Source organism: Fukomys damarensis, unplaced genomic scaffold (genome assembly GCF_012274545.1).
Source record: "Fukomys damarensis isolate Sample0158 unplaced genomic scaffold, DMR_v1.0_HiC HiC_scaffold_17, whole genome shotgun sequence".
Lineage (NCBI taxonomy): Eukaryota > Metazoa > Chordata > Mammalia > Rodentia > Bathyergidae > Fukomys > Fukomys damarensis.
In genome coordinates, this window is record NW_022900929.1 from 81,641,713 (window position 1) to 81,663,285 (window position 21,573).

Genomic DNA, 21,573 nt, shown 5'->3' on the forward strand with positions numbered 1-21,573 from the left:
AGAGAGAGAAAACCTAAGTTTCACATGCAAGAAAGTACATTCAGCTAAGCCTGGGAAGACTCTAAGACAAGGAAGTTAGCTAACCTTGTTAGTTCGTCCCTAACAGGGCTGTAGTTGTAAAAAGAGAAGATCACCGGGTGTAGCTCAGGGCTTCAGTGCTTGCCTAACCAAATGTCAGGGCCTGGGTTCCATCCCTGGCACCGTGAGAAACAATCACAAAGTGAGACGCAGCATACACAACACCAGTGGCAGCAGAGGACCTGGAGGCACAGAGGCAGGAAGACACTGACGGGACACAGCTCGCCAGTCGTCTCCTAAAAGCCAGTGTCACCTCATGGAACCAGAAACCACGGTGACAGAGAATGCCATCTTCTGATACTCCGGGGTGCACTACAGACAACTACCTTCAACAGGACCCCTTGAAGACACAATCTGGATGCAAAGGAGGACTCTGTCTGAGCCTGAGGGAGGTATACGTAAACTGCAAGGGAGAGCGCGTGGCGGGAAGCCACAGCCTGAGCTCGTCGTCCCAGGAAAGAACCAGCCAGGAAGCCAGCTGCCACGCTGGCCTTCCTACCCTGGGATGGTGCTGGGGAGAAGACTGCTGCCAGTGTGGTCCACTGCAGTGCTGTGAGCTTCAGGCAGGAAAACCTGCTTCTTCCATCAGAAGGCCACGTAAGATAGCAACCTCACCAGCCAGGAAGACGCCGAGGAGCTAGGTGTAAGGCCCCAACCCCTGAAAATGTTTTCTTAGCTCTGTGCAAATAAAGTTAACAGTATACTTGTACATGTACGTACTTCAAATGTCAAATTTAAATACTGTTAATAACAAAATAGCAGCGGGCCAGGGAATTAGCCCAGTGATGTCGCCACCTGCCTTGCAAGTGCAAGGTCTCGAGTTTGATCCCCGGTACCACAAAGAGGGGTGTGTGGCTCAGTGAGAAGACCCTAGGTTCAACGCTCAGTACTAGGAGGAAAAAAAGAAAAACACTGGCTCTGCTAGGCTTACTCATTTCATGTCCTGAGAACTAGGAGCTCTGGGACAGGATATACTCCATTAGTGCCTAGGATAAGGTGAGGACTCAAAATCATCTGCCCATCACTGAACAGCCCACCTGGTTACGGCCACTTCAGGCCTGCGGTGGAGGCTGCTGCTTGAACTCACACCTCGCGCTCAGGCTTACAGCCCGTCTTTTTGGGTGGCACAGCCTGTCCATCTGATTCGTAGAGCCTCAAAGTCTTCTTTTACATGAAGCATCTAGTTTATAAACACCATCGAGCTGAGTGTCCTGTGCCCCTTTCTCTGCTGAATGCTTTAACGCACACCCGACACGCAATTCCGCATTTGGCGACCCAGTGGCAGTAACTAACGCTGCACGGGGAGCTGTAACCACAGCTGCGGCCGCGGTCACATCTCGGCGTGGGGTACGCACCTTCACCTCCAGAGGGGACCCCTGCCTCCCCGCGTCACTCGCTCCGTTCGCAGGTGTCTTTGGGACTAACTGCTGCCATCTCTCACTCTGAATTGCACCTAAAATGAAATTTTTAATTGTGGGTGTACATTATGATTACCAATATTTTAAAATATGTAACATATTTCATCTACATATTACCTACATAGTCTGGATCTTCCTTCAACATAACATTTCACTGTTTAAAAATTGTGATTATCCAGAGTAAGTGAAAACTCGTGGTGTCATTCATCAAATGATAGTGGATGTTAATCATATGAATCAGGCCCAGCAGGTTAGCTTATCTAATTTTTGTTAGCATACACCCAAGAATGTTCAAGTATTTCACTGTCCTTCTGATCAAAACAAGCATGCCAGGGACCAGGGATTTACCTCAGTGGTTCTGCTGCCTGCCTCGAAAGCATAAAGACCCAAGTTCAATAACCGGTACCAAAAACAAAACAAAACAAAACAAGCAGGCCAGCCCATATTACACAAAGAAAGGGAAACAAGGTCTCCTTATATAGCCCAGGCTGGCTTGGAACTCAAATAACCCTCCTGCCTCAGCCTCCCAAGTGCTGGGATTACAGGTGTGGGCCCAACACAAAAAGGAAATTTGAGATGGTCTTATCTCCCTGTATGAAGACACTCAGCTCTGCTGTTTTGAGGGGCTCTACAGAGGAGTGTGTTTGTTTCAAATTCCTTTACACAGAGAAATTAACAGTCCATGGTGTGGTTCTTTCGGTTTAAGTCAATACAAACAAATGTCTATCTCTGTCTCTCTTAATATTTTGCCAAAAGGACACAACACAAGCCCAGAAAGTAGAGGTTATCTAATAATTCACAACTGTCTTTTCTTTTTTTTTAAGTTTTTTGAGACCAACTTTCACTGTGTAGTCTAGGCTGGCCTTGAACTTATGGTAATCCTCTTGCCTCAGCCTTCCAAGTCCTGGGATTACTGGCCTGCACCACCACGCTCACCTCATAGCCCAATTTTTAAAGAATTCTGCCATGGTTAAGGTCACTTAAGTATCACTGCCCCTCCCTTACAAAGCCATAATAAAGATTTCTTGGGGCCAGGGATTTAGCTCAGTGGTTCCACCTGCCTTGCAAGCACAAGGACCCAAGTTTGATCCCTGGTACAAAAAAAATAAATATATATATATATTTTTTTTTTCGTGATTTTTCACTTTTCCCAAGACATGCTGCTACATGCTCACACAGGAGGGGAAAAAAAACCTAAGTTAAAAACAGCAAAAAGCACCCAGCAACCTTAATATTTCATCTACTGAGTGGATTTTAAAAAGGATGCTAGGATGGCTTACTATGTTTTTCTACCTTGCTGCTACAAGACCTATCTCCTAATTTCCTGAAACCATGTAACCTTTCCCTAACCTTGTTGGACATTCCAAACACCAGGTAACAAGTATGAAACTCTGAATAAGGACTCGTTTCTTCTCTTTAAATTATCTCATTTGTAGGAGCATGGCAAACTTACTTCAAAATTACTCGGAAGAAACTCAAGATTTCAAAAACTATTTACATAAACTTCTCTCTAACTTTTAAAGCAACAGAAAACCTCTGAGCTTCCAGTGCCCACAAGACAACTCTGCATGGATAGGGAGAACCCTGCAGTTCCCAGGAGCTGCAGGCAACCACTTGCTTCTCCCTGCCACTGGTGTCCTCCTCACCCTGCTCCTGGCCACATGGCAGCACCGCCAAGGCATCAGCTGCAAGTCACTCGTGACGAGCAGAGAAGCCACCTCAGCCACAGCGCCGCTGCCACCTCTTGGAGCTCCCAGCCAACACCAGCTGCCTGCGGGCTTCCACATTGGAGGGAGAAATCAAAAGTTCTCCACGGGCAACCACCCAAGTGACGAAAGGCCTCAACCAAGCATGCCATCTGCCTCACCTGCCAATCCTGCCCAGTAGCCCGAGATGCCGTCAGCTACCAGAGCGAACTCCCGCCTCTGCCCCCGGGCGCCCTGTCAGACCTCCCACTCTCCACCCCAACGCTGCAGTTCCAAGGCCTCACTCCGATCCCAGTGCTGTCCAGACTGCTCCCTCACATCTCCCAGCCGGCCCCGTAGTCTTCCCACGGCTCCCCACTGGACCTTCACTTCCTCCTTGGCAGGAAAGGGTCTGCACGGCTAGCGGCTGTGTCATGGCCACGCCCTGTCCCCGGGTAAGTGTGGGGCCCGCAGGCTCCACCTAGAGCACAGGTGCATTGCAGGACAGTGCTCAGCTTTCCAACCGCCTGTGCGCCCTGCTCTGCTGCCCTCTGCTCTCCCGCAGAGCCGTTACCGAGCAGGAGGCCCACTGAGGCGCCCAGAGAAGGCGAGCAGCGCCGTGGTGAACGGGACATCCAGACCCGCTCTGAAGTACCTGAGGACTGTGCGTCCTCTAGGACGGCCTGGAAGAGTCGTTTAGGTTAGGGCTTCTACTCCCATTAAACGAATTTCATTACTGTGCAGACCTACTTCACATCCCACATCATCATTTTCATACTGTGAAAAGATTAACAGGAAAATGCGCTATTACTCATAATTACTGAAGTAAATTTTACTAGCAACAAAATTCTGCAGTTTCTCATTTTAAAAGAATTCCTCTCTAAACGGAGCTTTCTGTAAAACATTCAAAGTCATGCAAGGCTGTTGCAAGTTTAAGGTCAGCCCGAACTACAGAGTGAGACCCTATCTCAAAAAAAAGGTCATCAGTTGGTGAGATTTCAATGCACTCTGTATTAACATTAAAATCACTACCCAATTTTTGCTTCAGCTAGAGAAAAGATGAAGACCACCACCTCCTTTGTTACCTTCATGTTTACCTGCAGAGAGGAAAAAAAAAATCATACTCAAAGCACTGGCACAGGTGCTACAGCTGTCCAATAAAGTCCGGTGTGTGCTCAAACCGCACCACCGCAGACTGCAGAGGGCCACCGGTACAGCGCCTCAGCACAAAGTCCTCCCAGCCGTCCCCTGGGGCCAGACACTTTTATTTACACGGAGTGAAGTATGGGATGGGGATTCAGCTCAGTGGCACGGAGCCTGCTTCACAAGCACAGGAACTTGAGTTCAATCTCCAGTACCAAAGACTAAAATGAAATAAATGGAGTCAAATGTATGAAAGAACTCATTTTACTGACTCTGACACTTTAAATAAGCATTGTTTCAGGGTTGGGAATTTAGCTCAGTAGTTCCAGTGCAAGTTTTGCAAGCACAACGGTCAGAGTTCCATCCCTAGTACCAAAAAATAAACAAACGAACATTGTTCCATTAAACTCACCCTAACTTACACCTATTGACATGTTTGTTCTACCTATACACTGTATGAAATAACACACTTCCCACAAATCGGCACAACATGTGAGCAATGCTTTGATCTCAATGTAAAGAACACTGTTAGAGGGATCTAGCAAAGCGCAACATGAAGCTGTGGGTTATAAACCAGGTGTGGTGGTTCACAGTATCCTCAACTCTCTGTGAGGCTGAGGCAGGAAGATTTGAATCTGGAGCCTTGCCTGGGCAACTTAGCAGATCTTATAGCAAAATAAAACACACGAAAGGCTAGGGATGTAACAGTGCATAAAGTTCCTGGGTGCAATTCCCAGTACCATGAACATAAAAGCATTAAAAAGTGTACACTGAGCCGGGCGTGGTGGCGCATGCCTGTAATCCCAGCACCTGGGAGGCTGAGGCAGGAGGATCGCTGTGAGTTTGAGACCAGCCTGGGCTACATAGTGAGGTCCAGGTCAGTCTCAACTACATAGTGAGACCCTGTCTCAAAAAACCAAAAACAAACAAAAAAAAAGTGTAGACTGGGCCAGGGATTTAGCTCAGTGGTGCCACCGCCTGCCTCAAAAGTGCAAGGACCCAAGTTCAATCCTTGGTTCTGACAGACAGTGTGAATCACACAGACCACAGTAGCCCTCCATGCCGTGTCATGCAACAACAGTCAAGGCCACAGGAGGACACTTGCAATCGAGGGCATTAACGACTGACGCACTGCAGCAAACCATTCTGATGGGGGCCAAAGAAGTCTGAATCTTGGAACCATCTCTTTTTTTTGGTATTGGGGATCAAACTCAGGACCTTGCAATTGCAAGGCAGGTGGCGGAACCATCTCACATTTTTGTTTCTATTTTTTAAAGCACGTTGTCACTACATAGCTCAGGCTGGGCTTAAACTCACAGTGATCCTCCTGCCTCAGCCCCCTGAGTGTTGTTACAGGTGTGCAGCACCACACCTAGCCCGTTTTTTTACATTTTTAATCTTTCGATGTTTTTACTTTAAAAAATTTATCAGTATTTCCTTTGCCTTTTTTTGAAACAGGATCCCAATGATCCTCCTGCCTCAGCCTCCCAAGTAGATGGAATCACAGGTGTGTACCACCCGGCCTAGCTCTAGTACCTTCTGCCTTGGTTAAGTGCAAACAGTGTTTCAGGACAGGCAGCACCACCTCCACTCTCCACATGAGAAGACGCGTGTGAGCAGGCCCGAGCAGGTCCCGCCTGGCGGCACCAAGCAGAGCCAGCTGCCTGCCCCTGCCTGCCCCCGCCTGCCCGGCCCCCCGACTCACTCACTCACCGTAGAAATGCCCGAGCCCCATGCTGACAGCAATCACCATGGCGAGCAGGACACACTTGTGGAGGCACCCGCTGGGCTGGCGTCTCTGTGGCTCTGTGAGTAGCAGGGGGTCAAGGTCAGCAGGTGGCCGCTCCTCAGAGTCTGAGACAGACTCAACCTTCCTTCTAGGGCGGCGCCGGCGAAAGGCAGGACTGGGCTGGTCGCCGGCCTCTTCACTACTTGACCCGTCGTCGCCATGCTCAGATGAAAACACTGTTTTAAAGGTAAAATGCTGACATTTAGGTACTCGGATTTTAGAAAAGCCTTCCCAAAAGGGGTTCACAGAGTCAAGGCCATCCCTACATGCTCTTCATGCGAGGCAGCCAAAAACACCACAAGCCCCAAGTCTTCAGTGCGCGGACACGAAGTGGACTATGGCACACACTCATCCACCTGCTGTCCGGGATGCTGGGGACTGAGCCCAGGACAGCACCCGCTGCTGGCAGAGACAAGGCAGCGAGATCAAATTCTTCAGTGCTGCTCTGGCAGAGACGTAGTAAGCTTAACTGGGAAAGGGATGCAGGAAGCGCACAAGGACCCAAGGCATCCTGTCCTCCAGCCGCTGGGCCCTCCGTCGTTCCCGGGTCTCCCTCAAGCAGAGGCGGCCAGGCCAGCCCTGCCCTAACCACTCCTGCCACACGGGCTCAACACCAGGAAGCGCAGCACGGCACACACCCACCGTGAGACTGCTCTGCTGCCGCTCCTCTCTGAACACAGCAGCAAAGGGAAAGAAAGCTGTGCAAAAAGCATCCCCTGGGAACATCAGCTTGAGAGGTTGCCAAACACAAGATTCCTTAAGTCTGCTGTGATTCCAACAGCCCGACAGCACATCGGCAGGTCCCACAGGCCAGGAAGAATGCATAGCCCAGGGTGAGGCTGCAGCCTAAGCCGAGCTCTGCACAGCGCTTCGGGGCTCCGCCATGCTCCAGCGCAGCGAGGGCGGCTCTCTGCGCCACAGGCCCGGCACAGGACAGGACACGGCAGCCTCGGAGCGGCACTGCCTGAGGGGTCCTTGGCCTGGAACCCTGTGCCAGCACGCGCAGCAGGCTCTGCTTGGTCACAAGTTTTTCCAAGATGCTGTCGCCTGAGGTGTAAGGTTGCCCTTCTTGGACAAATCACTGCATAGTCCACAGGCACTCACAACTGAGTCTGGAGTGCTGCAGTCAGACTTTCTGACAGGGAATTACCCTAAGACAAAAACAAAAGCGAACCAGGTCCGGGGATATAGCTCGGTAGCACTGCGCCTGCCTCACCAAGTGCAAGGTCTGGAGTGCAATCCCCGGTACCGGAAAAAAAACTACACAAATCATATGTCAAAATCCCTCCAACAGAATTTTGCAGGTGCCCTAACACAGGGTGCCTTCACTAGATATTCTCAATGCCAGCCTGACCCTGGCCAATGCATTCGTGTCTCTAGCTGATGCCCCCACCTTTCTTAGCCTATACCTACAAGGTCAAACACCATGACCTTGAACCTTCACAGTAGTTTGTCCTGTGATCCGAAAGGCACGCAGCGCAGACATGCAACTGGCTCAGCTCGCATCCGCCCGCCCCACTCAGCACACGAGGCAGAAGCAGCGCCAGCACTCAGGAACCGTGGAGGCCAGGCACACTTGGCACTGCCTGCCCAAGAGCTGCGGGCCGGGCCACTGCACCTTGCGGGGCGCGCTGGCCCGCAGTGGGGCGTCTGAGCCAGGCATCCCACGCCCTTATGCACACAGGGATCTTCCACAGCTTCGCCCACCACCCTGCTTTGGTGCACAAACAGGAAAAAGGATGTGTGAAGCTTCATTGTAAGGAACAGAAATGAAAACAGAATTCTCATTGTAAAGCTTGACACTGTCATCTGTGCTAAGATCCAGTGAACACACACACAGCACACGCTTCTCAGCCGCTCGCTCGCTCTGCCTTTGGAAGGCAGATGCTGGTCCTGGGAGGCAATAGGCGGCACCTGCTTACCAAGCCCCTTACTGTAAGACACGCGCTTAGGAGAAAATCACGAGGCTGGAATCCTGTATGGACGAGGAAGAAAAGGGAGAAACAAATGACTAAGCAACAGGAGCAGGAAATCAACAAACTAAACAAAAACTGGCACCTGATCATGGGCGGCCACAAGCCAGACACAACAGCACACTCAGTCTCATCTGTTTATTTTTTAACATTTGGTTGCTGAAACAACTTCTCTGGAAAGGATACAAATGGGTAAAAATGCACTTAATGATAAAATACAACTGTAACTTCAAAATTTCCAAAAACCTGAATTCAGAACAGAGCTAGGCCAGGAATGGTGGCGCACATCTCCAAACACAGCACTACGGGAAGCTGAAGTAAGAGGGTCACCAAGTTCCAGTCCAGCCTGTGCAATTCTGTAAGACTCTGACTCAAAAGACAGATACAGGAAAAAACCTGAGTGCAGAGGTGTCCGGGTCCCTGAAGACAGCGGGCAGTGGGCAGCCACTCTGCAGGCTCATCCTCCCTCGGGCCTCAGCATACCCTAACCTGAGTTGAAATGCACGGTGCACCCCCGTTCTCAGACAGAGCACCGGGGAGACTGAACGCGGCACAGCACAAACCTGGAACTCAAGAAAACATTAAAACTGACTGCCTTTCATGTCACACCCTCAAGTAAACACAGCAATACCATGGATCACGAACTCGATTCTTCCCATGATTCCCATGAGCAGGATGAGAACAGCATCCAATTCAACGGTTAGGCTCAATGCTGACCTTGTAGGAAAACTTGATTTGGCTCTCATACACTTTGGCTTGCGACTAGACTCGTAGAAAGAATCAAGTCTGTGAACCCAGGTACCACTGTATACAGTTAGCTCCCAAATCTGCCAAGTCCCATACCCCCGGATTCAGTCAACAAAAGACCAAAGTATTCAGGGGAAAACACACCTAGCCTCAGCACTTCTTTTCCTTGCAGCACCCTAGTAACAGCATGCCAACTGCCTGCACAGCGCTGGGGTCACGCGTCACTTAGGGACAGGAAAGCACATACAGGTGGCCTGTACACATGCACACACACACACACGCGAGCCCTTTCAGAGCCAGCCCTGTGGCCACCAACTGACCATCAACTAGGCATGCTGCTCTGAGCAAGCTAGAGTTCTCCAACCACTGGAACATCAGGAGTATTTGAATCATGGAGTAAAATATTTTTCAGTTCTACACAATCACTAACCAAAGATAACTCATGGTTAAGTGGGCTAGCAAGAATCTCTAGCTGGCTTTCAATTAGCTTCACTAGAAGGACAGAATTCTACCATCTGTTCTGGCTACCAAAGGTTAAGTACTGAAGAACAGCAAATTCTGAGACGGTCGAGTGAAAGATACCACATGCTCCTGTGTTTCCTCCCATCGAGTGAGGACGAGGACATGTCTGGAAACAGCAGCAGTGTGCCAAGTTCCAGCCAAGCCTTGGCAACTCAGCGAGACCCTGTCTCAAAATAAAAAATATAAAAATGTCTGGAAGTGTAGCTCAGTGTGAAGACCCTGGACCCAATTCCCCAGTGCTACAAAGGTTTTAAAAAAAAAAAAAAAAGAAAAAGAACTGTGAAAGGTACAGACCTGTACTCCCAGCAACTCAGGAGGCCAGAAGGGAAGACTGTATTCAAGGACAGCCTGGGGAACACAATACCCCATTTCTGAGCAGCAAAACAAAGCCACAGTAACTTTGGAAGTTACTTTTGGAAGGAAATCAGCTCAGCAGCTCACACTATAACCTCTAAATGATTCTATCTGAACAAAGAACACAAACGCCATTAAGAAAGTGACTCAAGGTCAGGATGTAGCTCAGTGATGCAGTGCCTGCCTCACAAGTGCAAGGTCCTGAGTTCGATCCCTGGTAACAAAAAAAAAAGAAACTGACTCAAACTGGGTACAGTGTCATAACACAGCCTAAAATAAAAAAGAAAGATCAGGGGCATCTTTGGGAAACTACCTAATTTTTTTTTGGTACCGGGAATCGAACTTGGGTCCTTGCGCTTGCAAGGCACACAGATGGAACCGAGCTAAATCCCTGGCCTGGGAAACTGCCTTATTAACCAATCCTTGAACCATTCTGTAATTGGTAGGTACTCAAATATCTGTCAAATTACTAATAATGGAACAGGGCCAGGGATTTAGCTCAGTGGTGTCGCTGCTTGCCTCACAAGCACAAGGTCCTATGTTTGATCCCTGGTACCAACAACAACAACAACAAAAAAACAAACTAATAATTGAACAGATCTTAAAGAGTTGAGTAAGAATTTCACTGGTTCTACAAAGCATGTATGTTCTAGTGTAAGCAAAATATTTAATATTCTTCTGATTTAATTACAATCTCTCAATCTACCACTCCAAAAGATACCAAAGGCCAACCGCACTTGAGTACTGGAGACTGCTTTCTCCAACCCTCCTCCAGAAACTCCGCTGAGGGCAGGGATGCAGCTGGCTGCGGGCGCTTGCCTGGGAGTGAAGGGCCTGTGCTGGGGCTGTCCAGCAGGCACGGCAGAACGGCCCCTGCACTCACAGCCTGCGTCCTGGGGAGACCCTGGGTGTGGCAGTCCCTGGACAAAACAGCTCATGAGCTTGCCCAGGTGTGCTGTGAAGCTGAGAGGAAGGGTTAGAAAGCCAGCCCTGTATGAAAGGCGTGGCTCACCGGTTTCCGGCCCACAGAAGGTGTACTGGCTGCTGGAAGAGGAGCCCATGCTGAAGTCCCCAGAAGCGCGCATCTCCTCAGCCATCATGGTGTCTTGGCTTCCAATCTCCTCTAACTTAGGAGGCTCAAGGGTGACGATATCAGAGTCATCGCTGGCAGCTCCAAAACAGACGTTGTCTTCAGGGGACCTTTCCTCCTCTGTCTAAAGATTCAGAGGTAGAGACGTTTAAACTCAAGGGTTATTTAAGAGCATTCTGTTTCCGAGGCAGTTCAAAGTACATCCCTGGTAGTGCAGTAATCTGAGGTTAAAATGAAAATGTGATGTTTCATTTTTTCGGCTCTAGGGATGAAACCGTGGGCCTTGCACATGCAGGGCACACACTCTAGCCCTGGCAGACTCCCCCAAGCCGAAGATAGGATTTCTACTTCATAGTAAAAGGTTAGCCAAGCGTGTGCTTTTTCTTTTAGCTAGGAAACCTTATGGAATTCCTTGGCAAATGTTCTCAGAACCCGATGTACCAGAGCCAGGTATGGTAGTGCATGCCTGTAATCCCAGCCCTCAGGAGGCTGAGTCAGGAAGATCGCTCGCTGCAGGTCTGAGGCCAACCTGGAGTACACAGTGAAATCTTGTCTCAAAAAAATACAAAAAACAACCACAAAAAAACCCAAACTGGATGAGCCACCACCTTCTTCCTCTGGCTATGGACAGTGCAGACCACTTTTGCTCCCCATTCTCCCAGTTCCATGGCTGCACCTCAGCATAATCCCACTCTGAGGGAACTGGAGAAGACCGGTCCTTCTCTAGTGATGTGGGTGGGCCGTGGTCTGAATGCGTCCCTGAAACCCCTGTGCTGGACCCTAGTCACCACTGTGGCACCAGTGTGTCACCCCAGCCCTGTGCTCTGGGTTTCTCCTGGCTGCTTCCTCCCCCATGACCAGGTGACTCTGCCTCAGGCTGGTGAGTTGACAGTAACAAGTGCTGCAGGCAAGCTGTGGGAACACCGTCCTCCCCAGCTGAGCCAAGCACCTACACCTGGGCGGATGTGGCGCTGGGGGGAGGACTCCACAACGGGCAGGTCTGTCTGGGGACAGGGGACTAGCTCTCGCCCGCCTCAGGCATGCACGAGGCCTGGGTCTGGTCTCCAACAGAAGCTGACTTTCACCCTCACACCTCCAGTTAAAAGTAGCTATAATTTAAGTAGGAATACAAGGCACAGCTAAAATTGGAAGCTTCAACTAGTATTCTCTAAAAATCTGCTCATCTAGAAAACAGAACACAGCATCACACATGCAGAGCAAAACCCAAGCTTACCTCAACAGCCAGACCTGCAGCTTCTCCCGTGAGCGATGTGTCATCCTGGCTGCTCCCTGATGCAAAGCAAACATCAATTCAATTATTTCTTTATTTAAAACACTGACAACTTTTTGCAGCCTACATACAATCAGGGTACACAAGAGCCTACCCCCGGTCACGTGGCTCTCATGAAATGTCAAATATAATTATAACATTCTACTGCTTGTAATTTGAAATTGAGGACAATTTTAGACTGAACTCAACTGAACTCATTTGGAACCTGCCACGAACTCAAAGTTCATCTGACTGAGTAAAATTTCTACCTTGAGATATCAAAGTACTCCAAGATGTTTCTAACAACCTGTTACTCTGGAAGCACTATTCTTATACCCCTGCTGACACATTTTTTGGCTTCTTAAAAGTTCATTCAAAAGCCCCAAAGATACTACCATTGTAAGGGCTGGCCGTGGTGGCTAATGTGAATTCAAAACTATGACTTTAACCTATAAATGCTTCACAGTAAGAAATCAACTATAAAAAAGAATCAAGAGGGTGGCTCTTCACTAACTCGCAGCAGGTGCTGTGCTTTCTGCGCTAGCTCGTCCAGTTTCCATCAGTTCCAGACCCGACCAGTACCCAGCTGGTTCGTGGAGAGGGGCGGAGAGGACTATGATGAACCCAGAGAACCCTCCACCATATCCAGGCCCAGGCCCAACAGCCCCATACCTACCTTATCCACAACCAGAAACTGGGCCTATGGGGGGGCCCTACCCACCTCCTCAGGGGTACCCCTACCAAGGAGACCCACAGTACGGCTGGCAAGGCGGACCTGGAGAGCCTCCTGAGACCACCGTGTATGTGGGAGAAGACCAGAGAAGAGATGACCTGGGCCCATCTACCTGCCTCACGGCCTGCTGGACTGCTCTCTATTGCTGCTGCCGTTGTGCCATGCTCACCTGATCAGCCCAGTCCTCCTGCCAACTCTGCCACCTCCTTCTGTAGGTGTCCTGCCCATCTCTTCCAATTGCTATAACAAATGACTAGCTCTGCACAGGCACCTCTACCTTCAACACTGGGATTCTACATTGTTGCTGTTTAATTCAGTGACTTAATCTTTTTAATGTTCAGAATCCATTTCATATTGATCTGTAACAAATGTGCTAAATGATTTTCCTTTTTTTTTTTGGCCAAAGGCTTAATTATAAAATATATATGTATAATTTGAAAAATATACAAAGTAGTGGCAAGATGTAAGACACCACTGAATGATTTCTCTGCTCACACCTTGTATGTTTCAATAAATTTGTCCAAAATTAAAAAAAAAAAAAAAAAAAAAAAAAAAAAAAAAAAAAAAAAAGAATCAACAAGTGCTTGCTTCAGCAGCACATACACTAACAAAGAATCAAGAAAAGCCAAAAAATGGGGCCAGGGATTTAGCTCAGTGGTGTTGTATCTACCTGGCAAGCCAAGTCCTGAGTTCAATTCTTGGTACCAGAAAGAAAGAAGACCCAAAATAATACCTCAAAGGGTAATTTTGGTTTTCTTTTCTTTTTGGAGACAGGGCCTCACTATGCAGTTCAGGCTGACCTTGAACTCACTATGCAGCCCAGGCTAGCCTCAAACTCATAGCAATCCTCCTGCCTCAGCCTCCCAAGTACTGGGATCACAGGCATATGTCACCACGCCTGACTTTAAAAAGGTAATTTTGTAATAATCATCTCCAAGAAAAAATGTAAACAGAGCTCACAATACAATTTTAGTGAAAAAAGTACAAAATTTTATCAGATGCCAAAAAATATTCAAAATAACAGACACATAAACATAAGCAAAGAATATTCATTGTACGTCAATGATTATTTCCAGATAAAAGCAGCACAGGGCTGGGGTGGTTTCACATTTCCCCTGCTTATCATCACCCTCTCTGTCACGAACACCTATGTTTTCCTGTTACCCGACCTCTTCGGAGAACAGGAAACAGTGAATGAAGGTCTGGGTCTGAGGCGGACAGGGCACCGCACAGCTTGGGCGAGCACTGGCCACGTGGCACGGCGGGGCAACCCAGCTGCGCCCCACGCAGGCCCACACCCACCCAGCCACAGGTGGAACGGCGGCGCAGAAAGGAGGCAAGCCACGCAGAACAATGTTTTCCAGCCCCGCTTCTCAGGCAGCGCAGTCTCTGTGAGATGAGGAAGTAAACACGCAACTGAGACCCAGGCTGAGCACCCACAGAAGGAGAGGTGCCCTCTGCACGCCGCACTTTAGGAAAGCAGAGCACTCACCTCCCGGCCTCGGGTGCAGCTCCAGCAGCTCCTCCAGGCCCAGCTTGCAGCTGTCTGCGCTCTGGACGGATGTCAGCATCTCTGGGTCAGAGCCCTGTGGAAGAACAACACTTGGTCCTTAGCTCACAGCCAGGCTGCTAGGAGTTGACGTCCCACACACAGACGCACTCCCTTCCTTTCCCCCCAATGCCTGGGCTGTGGCAGGGAGGTGGGTGATGGGAGACAGGCTTAAATTCTGACTCAAGTCAGCCGGCAAGCAGCGCCTGATTGCACAACCTTGAGCCGGGCATGGCAGCTCATGCCTGTCATCCCAGCACTCCAGGGAGGCTGAGGCAGGAAGATCATAAATTCGAGGCCAGACTAGGTTACATTGTGAGTTCAAAGCCAGCCTGAACTACACGGTGAGAACCTGTCTCAAAAAACCAAAAGAGAGTAAAACGTCTGTTCCATGGGTGTTTAATTACACAAGAACACAGTTAAGGCCCGGGCCTGCCCAATAATGAGCTCCACGTATACCTGCCTGACATCTCAGGTCTCAGGAAAGCTATGTGGAGTGCGAAAGTTCTTGATCCATGAAAAGCTGCCACAGCACTGCTTAATGTTAATGGGATATGTCCAAAACACAGACAACGGAGCCTTTGCTTAGCGGCATGAGAACAGTCCCTGGCAGAGGCACGCTGCTGCAAGCAGAGACATGGAGAGGCAGCGCGTACCTCAGGGCTGATGATGGTCCAGCCGCAGGAGGAGTCACTGTCGCTGGAATTCTCAGACATCACTCGGGTCTACAACAAGAACACAGACTGTGGGACATGTCTTTACAACTCATCGGGACGCGCAATGGTGATGACAGAATATAACGAGTGGCTCGCTACCTTCCAGATAGAGCCAGGACAGCACCCTGCCCACCCAAGTCCCACCCCGGCCATGGCAGGACACGCAGCACGTGACCAGCACGAGCAGGCTGAGGACAGGGAAGCGCAAGCAGGTATCAACTCAGCCACTCAGAGACCCCTTAACAAGGATGTGGGATTGCTGTCGTTATGGGAGCTCAATTTTTAAATTTGGCAACTTTTAATTCAGTCGTAAAAATATACTCTTGGTGGGGCTAGGAATTCAGCTCAGTAGCACCGTACCTTCCTCACAAGCCTATGGTCCTCAGTTCTAGCCCTGTACCCCCCCCACCCCAAAAAATATATACCCTGGGACAGGGAATGCAGCTCAGTGGCACAGCGCCTGCCTGGCTAGCGTGAGCCCCTGACTTTGATTCCTGGTACTAAAAAAAGGATGAAATGAAATTGTAAACACGAAAACTAGTTACCATTTTACATAGTATTCATTCTGCAGTCTTTTGGATGTGTTCTGGGAAGAAAAAATGTTTTGTCCTAAAAGTTTTCTTCAAGTTATCTTATAAATTTATCGGTATATAAACTGGTTGGGCCCTCATTAGTTTAATAGAAATCAAACATGCTGGCCCAGTGGTGCCACCACCTGCCTCACAAGTGCAAGGTCCAGAGTTCAATCCAAAAAAACAAAAGCAAAAACAAAAACAAAAAAAAATCAAACATGAGTTTGTGAGCTCACCTGTCAGCACCATGCACAAAGGTATAATAAAACCTCACTTAAGTCTTGACAGTGCTTGGGATCAAACCCAGGACCTTGTGCATACCAGGCAAGCACTACCACCAAATTACAGTACCTCAGCCTCTGTAGTCCTAATTACCCTATTATACTGATCTGTAAACAACATATTACATTTTATAAGTTGGAAGCTAACTTGGCAACTCAGTGAGACTCTGCATCACAATAATAAAAAGGGCTGGGAATGAAGCTCAGTGGTAGGCTGGCCCCAGGTTCGATCCCCAATACAGGAAAAAAAAAGTATTTGCAATATAATTATGTGTGTAAATTTTCAACTCTATTACTTGTAGAGTCAGCAGGGAAATTTTATTTTTATTTTTGGTGGTACTGGAGGTTGCACCCAGAGCTTCTGCACTGAGCTCCATCCCAAGCCCTTTTAAATTTTTATGAGACGGGGCCTTGCTAAGTCATATTGTCCACACTGACTGAACTTACAATTTTCTTTCATCAGAGTAGTAGGATACAAGCAGGTGCCACCAGGCCCAGCTAGGAAAAAAAGATTTAAGTGCAAAGGCAAAACCCAGTTGAGTGCAGTGAATAACACACATCCAAGCATCCCCTGTGTGGTGTTTTCACGTCAAACGGCTAGCTGAGCAGCCTACACTGCTTACCATCTGGGGCCAGCTGGAGGCACACACCTGCAATCCCAGCTACTCAGGAGACCTGGGTAGGAAATGCACAAGTTCAAGCCCAGCCTAGGCAATTAATTTAGCAAGACCCTTCTCCAAAAACCTTCCTAAAGGGATGGGGACACCAGGCATGGTCGCCCCGCCTGTAATCTCCTGCACTCTGAGGCTGAGGGAGCAGGACTGGCTAAAGAGACACTGTCTCAAACACAGGAGGCCACGTATGTGCCTGTCTGCCCGCCTGCTAAGGGGGAGGCCCAGTCCACACCCAGCCCTGTAAACACCAGTTTGCTATCTGGACTTCTGGTGAGCTGAGCCCAGAGCAAGGGTGCAAGAGTCGTGGGTTCCGTGGCTGTCCTGCTTGCCAGTCACCTCTAAGAGTTTGAAGAACCCAGCTGGGGCAAGCAGGTGCCCAGTCCCCAGGAGTGGACTCTCCGAGGGAGCTCGAAAGCAGCAGCTGGGAAAGGAGGAACAATCCCACCACCTACTCTCAGAAAGAGCAACACGGCTGCTGTGGAAACCGACATTTTCTGCTAAGTAAGAGCAGTAAGCCAGTACTCGACTACTTCACAAGTTCCCACCAAAAGGCAACCCCTTCAAATTGGAAACTAAAGCATCCACTGCCAGTTGAAGCTAAGTGCCTCCTCTGCCCAAGTCCTCAGCCATCTCTCTGGTGTGCTCCCAGCTCCGGGGGCGGAGGCGGTGCAAGTTATAGCCCAAGCGGTCCCTGGGGGACGTCCAGTCACCTGATGAGGGAATAAGAGGTGATGAAAGAATAACACAGAGGGCTGGGATTTAGCTCATTGCTGCCACACCTGCCTCATAAGCCCAAGGTCCTGAGTTTGAGCCCTGGTACAAAAAATAACAATATACAAAGGACAAGGAATAAAGAATAACAAACAATAATTTATTACTTGGGGAGCCAGGACGGACCTTTGGCTCTCTCCTGGCTTAAGACCACCTGATCTTAACTGTGAGGGCTCAGGCCATGAGCCCTGGATTAATGATTATACAAACACAGCACGGGGGTGTGAGGCAGATGTCGGGACCGCAGAACGAATGCACTGAGGAGCCCGGCTGTCAAAGGGGAGCAACTGTGTATACCTGTGGGAGACAGGTCACAGTTAACAGCCGCCTGTATTCTGGCCAATGCTGGATCTTACAGAATGGTTGCAGTCATGATTCCTCAGCTGCAGTTTCCTCCTTGATCACCGAGACCATAGCACAGGGAACTCCACCTTCACACACCAGGTCCATCAGCAATTCACACCTGGCCGTGGAGTGGCTCCGTCTCAATCAACAGCATGCCTGATCACAGGACGACTGAACAGCAACCCGCTTTACTGTGGCACTGACCCTGGTCGTCCGTGCAGATGTCACCTGTGTTCACCATCCAGCTTCACGCAGTCGTGCCAGCCCCAACCCCAGCATGCGGTCTTCCCCTCGCTGCCACCTCGACCTGACCAAGACCAGGGTCCACTCCCACCCTCCCCAGGAGAGGCACAGCCCACTCCTCACCGCAGCTCCTGCGTCCCCGGAGCTGTGTCTCCCGGAACCTGGGACCTCAAACTTAACGCTGCATTAACTCCAAGTCCCAGTGAGAGCAAGAGGAAGGCAGCCAGCTGCGAGCCGCAGATGCCGGATTGAAACAAAAGCTGAAGCCCGGCCCTAGAAGTCTCAAAGCACAGCGGCCCTGAGGCCTGGAGTGCAGGCTGCTCTGGGGTCAGCGCCACCAGGAACCCACGAGCCCACGCGACTCCCATCAGGCACCACAGCACCCAGTAAGTGTGACAGCAGCATGCAATGCCACCTGGGGCTGGGGGAGGCCCCGAACCCGAGGCAACGCCCCTTTCCCACAGCATCCTGGCACTATGAGCCAAAAGTGTTATTTTCGGAAAAGTGTTTCAGAAAAACATTCTGGATTCACATGATAAGAGTAATTTATGTTATTTATTTTTGAATACCTCATCAAAAAATCCTAGGTTTAGATTCCTATACATTAACGCTATTTTTTAAATTCTTCAATTATTAATCCGATGTATCCCTTCAGACAGTACACGGACAAACTTCATCTCAGAAGTCAAACTGACAGACGACTTGTTCAAGTTTATCTGGTATAAAGCCCTGGACAAGACCTTTAGACTCAATTCTGTTGTTCAGAGACAGGAGGGCTCGCTTATAGTTCAGCCTGGCCCTGAACCTGCAGAGATCCTGCCCTGGGCTCCTGAGTACTGAGGCACCAGCTGGCTATCGTGATTCCCTCCAGTAGCCATCACCTCTGTATCTGCCATAACACCCTGACTGCTGACAAATCTCAATTAACCTTGACTCTGACCTTCAACAACCGCGAAACTACAACAGCGGTGAAATTAACATCTGAATCCTACTTGGAGATTCTCCAGCCTCTGCCTCAAAGTGCTGGGATTAAAGGGAAACAAAGGGTGCACCACCCAGCCCAGCCAGAGACTGATATTCTTAACTGTTTTAACCCAGCAAAATCTGTAGAACACCAGGAAGGAAACTCTTGAATATGCAATTGCTATAACTTGGCAACTTCCTCTCCTTAACCACACAAACATACAGCCCAGCCTGGTAGTTCTGCACCGTGAGATGAGTCTGTAGCTTTTGCTGAAAGCACCATGGCTGAACAGTTAGTTACACTTATGATTCCAGCAGTTCACACTCACCTAATTTTTAAAAGCTTTTAACCTGAATAAAAATACGATATTAGATAACAGCACCGCGGAATAAACTAATAAGTCAGACTTATTAAGCAATTATGATTTCTTATGCCCTGTGAATGAACACAAAGCCTAATAATGTATTAAGCCAACACAGTACACAAAATACAAAATTAAAAAGTAGAAAATATTGAAAAGGAAATTTGGAGAGCCAGGGATTTAGCTCAGTGGTTCCACTGCCTGCCTCACAAGCACAAGGGCCCAAGTTCAAGCCCTGGCACACAAAAAAAAAAAGAAATTTGGAGATGGCAATCTCAGAAAATAAAATACAGGAAGAGGAGGAGATGTAAAAAGACTTCAGGTATTATGAGAATGCACCAACTTCCTAAGATGAATGTAATAATTATGTACTGCAAATATGCATGAATAAAAATATTTTTATAAAGAAAATACATGAATAGCATTGCTCCCAAAACCAAAATAGTTTATTAGGAGTTAATGGATAATCCCAGCTACTAGGTAGACTGAGGCCAGACTGACAAATTTACTGACAGCTTGTCTGAAAAATGAAAGAGGGCCAGGAATGGCAGCGCACACCTGTAATCCCAGCACTCGGGAGACTAAGGAAGGAGGATCTCTGTGAGTTCGAGACCAGCCTGGGCGACATACTGAGCTCCAAGTCAGTTTCAACTACATAGTGAGACCCTGTCTCAAAAAACCCAAAAAAATAAAAAATAAAAGAGAGCTGGGAATGTAGCTTAGGGGTGAAGCAGTTGTCAGCATTAGTGAAGCCCTGCATTCTAACTCAAGCATCAAACCAAAGAGTCCACACAAATGGAAGCACTACAGTCTCTTATGAAGTCTTTTTTCTTTCTGTTTGTTTTGTTTGTTTTTGAGACAGGGTCTCACTATGTACTTGAGACTGACCTGGAACTCACCATGCAGCCCATGCTGGTCTCAAACTCACAGTGATCCTCCTGCCTCAGCCTCCCAGGTGCTGGGATTACAGGTGTGCACCACCACGCCCTGCCTGAGGTCTTTTTTCTAAAGAAAATTTAAAAAATATAGGTACAATAAAAATCACTTACAGCTTCAAGCACAATCACTCCTGGAACTGTGAGCATGATTTCCCACAGAAGTACAGAGTGTGTGCCCAGCATCCACAGGGTCCTTGGGTTCAACCTCCAGGTCAGGAACAAAAAAGGATCACTTTCTGTTCTGTGGTTTAGCAAACAGAACAGGTTCCTTCCTCAGCGCTGAAGGAGATGGAAACAGAAGAATCACAAGTTCCAGGCCAGCCTGGGCAACTTCATGAGACTCTGCCTCAAAATCCGGAAAATGGGTAGACGCCACTGGGCTGACTCTGTAATACCACAAAAACACACCAGAAGAAAAAGACCACTAGTCTTCATTATTTGTTTAGGGTCTTTTGGTTTTGTTTTAGTACAGGAGAATGGAACCTTGTGCTTGTCAGGCAGGTGCAGCACCACTGAACTAAATCCCTGGCTGCTCAGGTGTTTGAGACAGGGTCTTGCTGTGTAGTTCAGGCTGGCCTCAAACTTGAAGCCTCAGACGTTTTGGGATTATAGGCATGTGCCACCACACCCGCTGAAACCACCTTTAAAACTGCACTATTCCCTCACCTGATTTTAAATTATTTCTCATACCCCTCTTATTTTCTAGGAACAATTTTTAATAGCTTAATGCAAATGAATTAATACAGCTTCACTTTCCAAGTCCCTTCCCCTGAGCTGAACTCAAGAAAGAAAATCATGCACACTAGCTAGGTGTTAAAAAAAAAAAAATCTGCTGAGAAATGTGGAGTCTAGAAAGATTTAAACCCACACATCTAAAACAAATAAATAACCCACACCTATAATCCCAGCATTCCTCAAGGCTGAAGACTGCCAAATTCAAATTCAGTCTCAGCAACTTAGCACGTAACTATGTCAAAATAAGATTTTAATAATTTAAAGGGACTGAGATAAAGCCCCACGTGTGAAGGCTTTGGCTTCAACCCCAAGTACAGAAAGAAAAAGACAGACAGACAGGAGGGAGGAAGGGAAAAGAGAGAAGATATGCTGTGCATTCGCAGCGACATTTCAAGCACTATCCAGTGGCTGTGACCTTATTGGAAAAGGATAACTATTCCTAAAATTGCAGTATAAAAATAGTTACCTATTCGGGCCTTAAGAAAGCTGCATTCTGTTTAAAAAAAAAAAAAAAAAAAAAAGCCCAAGCAAGCAGGGCCGTGTAATCCCAGCCAACTTCAAGGCCAGCCTGGGCTACAGTGAATTCAAGTTCAGCCTGAACTATACCGTGACACTACTGAAA

The 21,573-nt window shown here is 48.4% G+C and overlaps 2 protein-coding genes across 7 annotated transcripts in view; one reads left to right on the forward strand and one right to left on the reverse strand.

Moving 5' to 3' along the window:
* The window catches only part of Ccpg1 (cell cycle progression 1), a 24,530-nt gene extending 4,350 nt beyond the window's left edge, over window positions 1-20,180 (reverse strand). For 2 of the 6 annotated variants that reach the window (XM_033765265.1, XM_033765268.1), the window contains exons 1-7: window positions 15,008-15,076; window positions 14,295-14,388; window positions 12,034-12,089; window positions 10,722-10,923; window positions 7,732-7,827; window positions 6,038-6,289; window positions 1,434-1,531 (exon numbers count right to left, since the gene is read on the reverse strand). In XM_033765265.1, coding sequence (XP_033621156.1) covers window positions 1,434-1,531; window positions 6,038-6,289; window positions 7,732-7,827; window positions 10,722-10,923; window positions 12,034-12,089; window positions 14,295-14,388; window positions 15,008-15,067 — 858 coding nt within the window. In that variant the 5' untranslated portion in view covers window positions 15,068-15,076. Of the gene's footprint in view, window positions 1-1,433; window positions 1,532-6,037; window positions 6,290-7,731; window positions 7,828-10,721; window positions 10,924-12,033; window positions 12,090-14,294; window positions 14,389-15,007; window positions 15,077-16,543; window positions 16,563-20,166 lie in introns of those variants that run through there. The other 4 variants (XM_033765266.1, XM_033765264.1, XM_033765263.1 and 1 more) reach the window with 4 other exon arrangements.
* On the forward strand, window positions 12,573-12,990 carry LOC104851753 (cysteine-rich and transmembrane domain-containing protein 1-like). Its single transcript, XM_033765269.1, has one exon. The coding sequence runs from the start codon at window positions 12,685-12,687 to the stop codon at window positions 12,973-12,975; it is 291 nt and encodes a 96-aa protein (XP_033621160.1). The 5' UTR covers window positions 12,573-12,684; the 3' UTR covers window positions 12,976-12,990.
* Window positions 20,181-21,573: the final 1,393 nt, after the last annotated feature.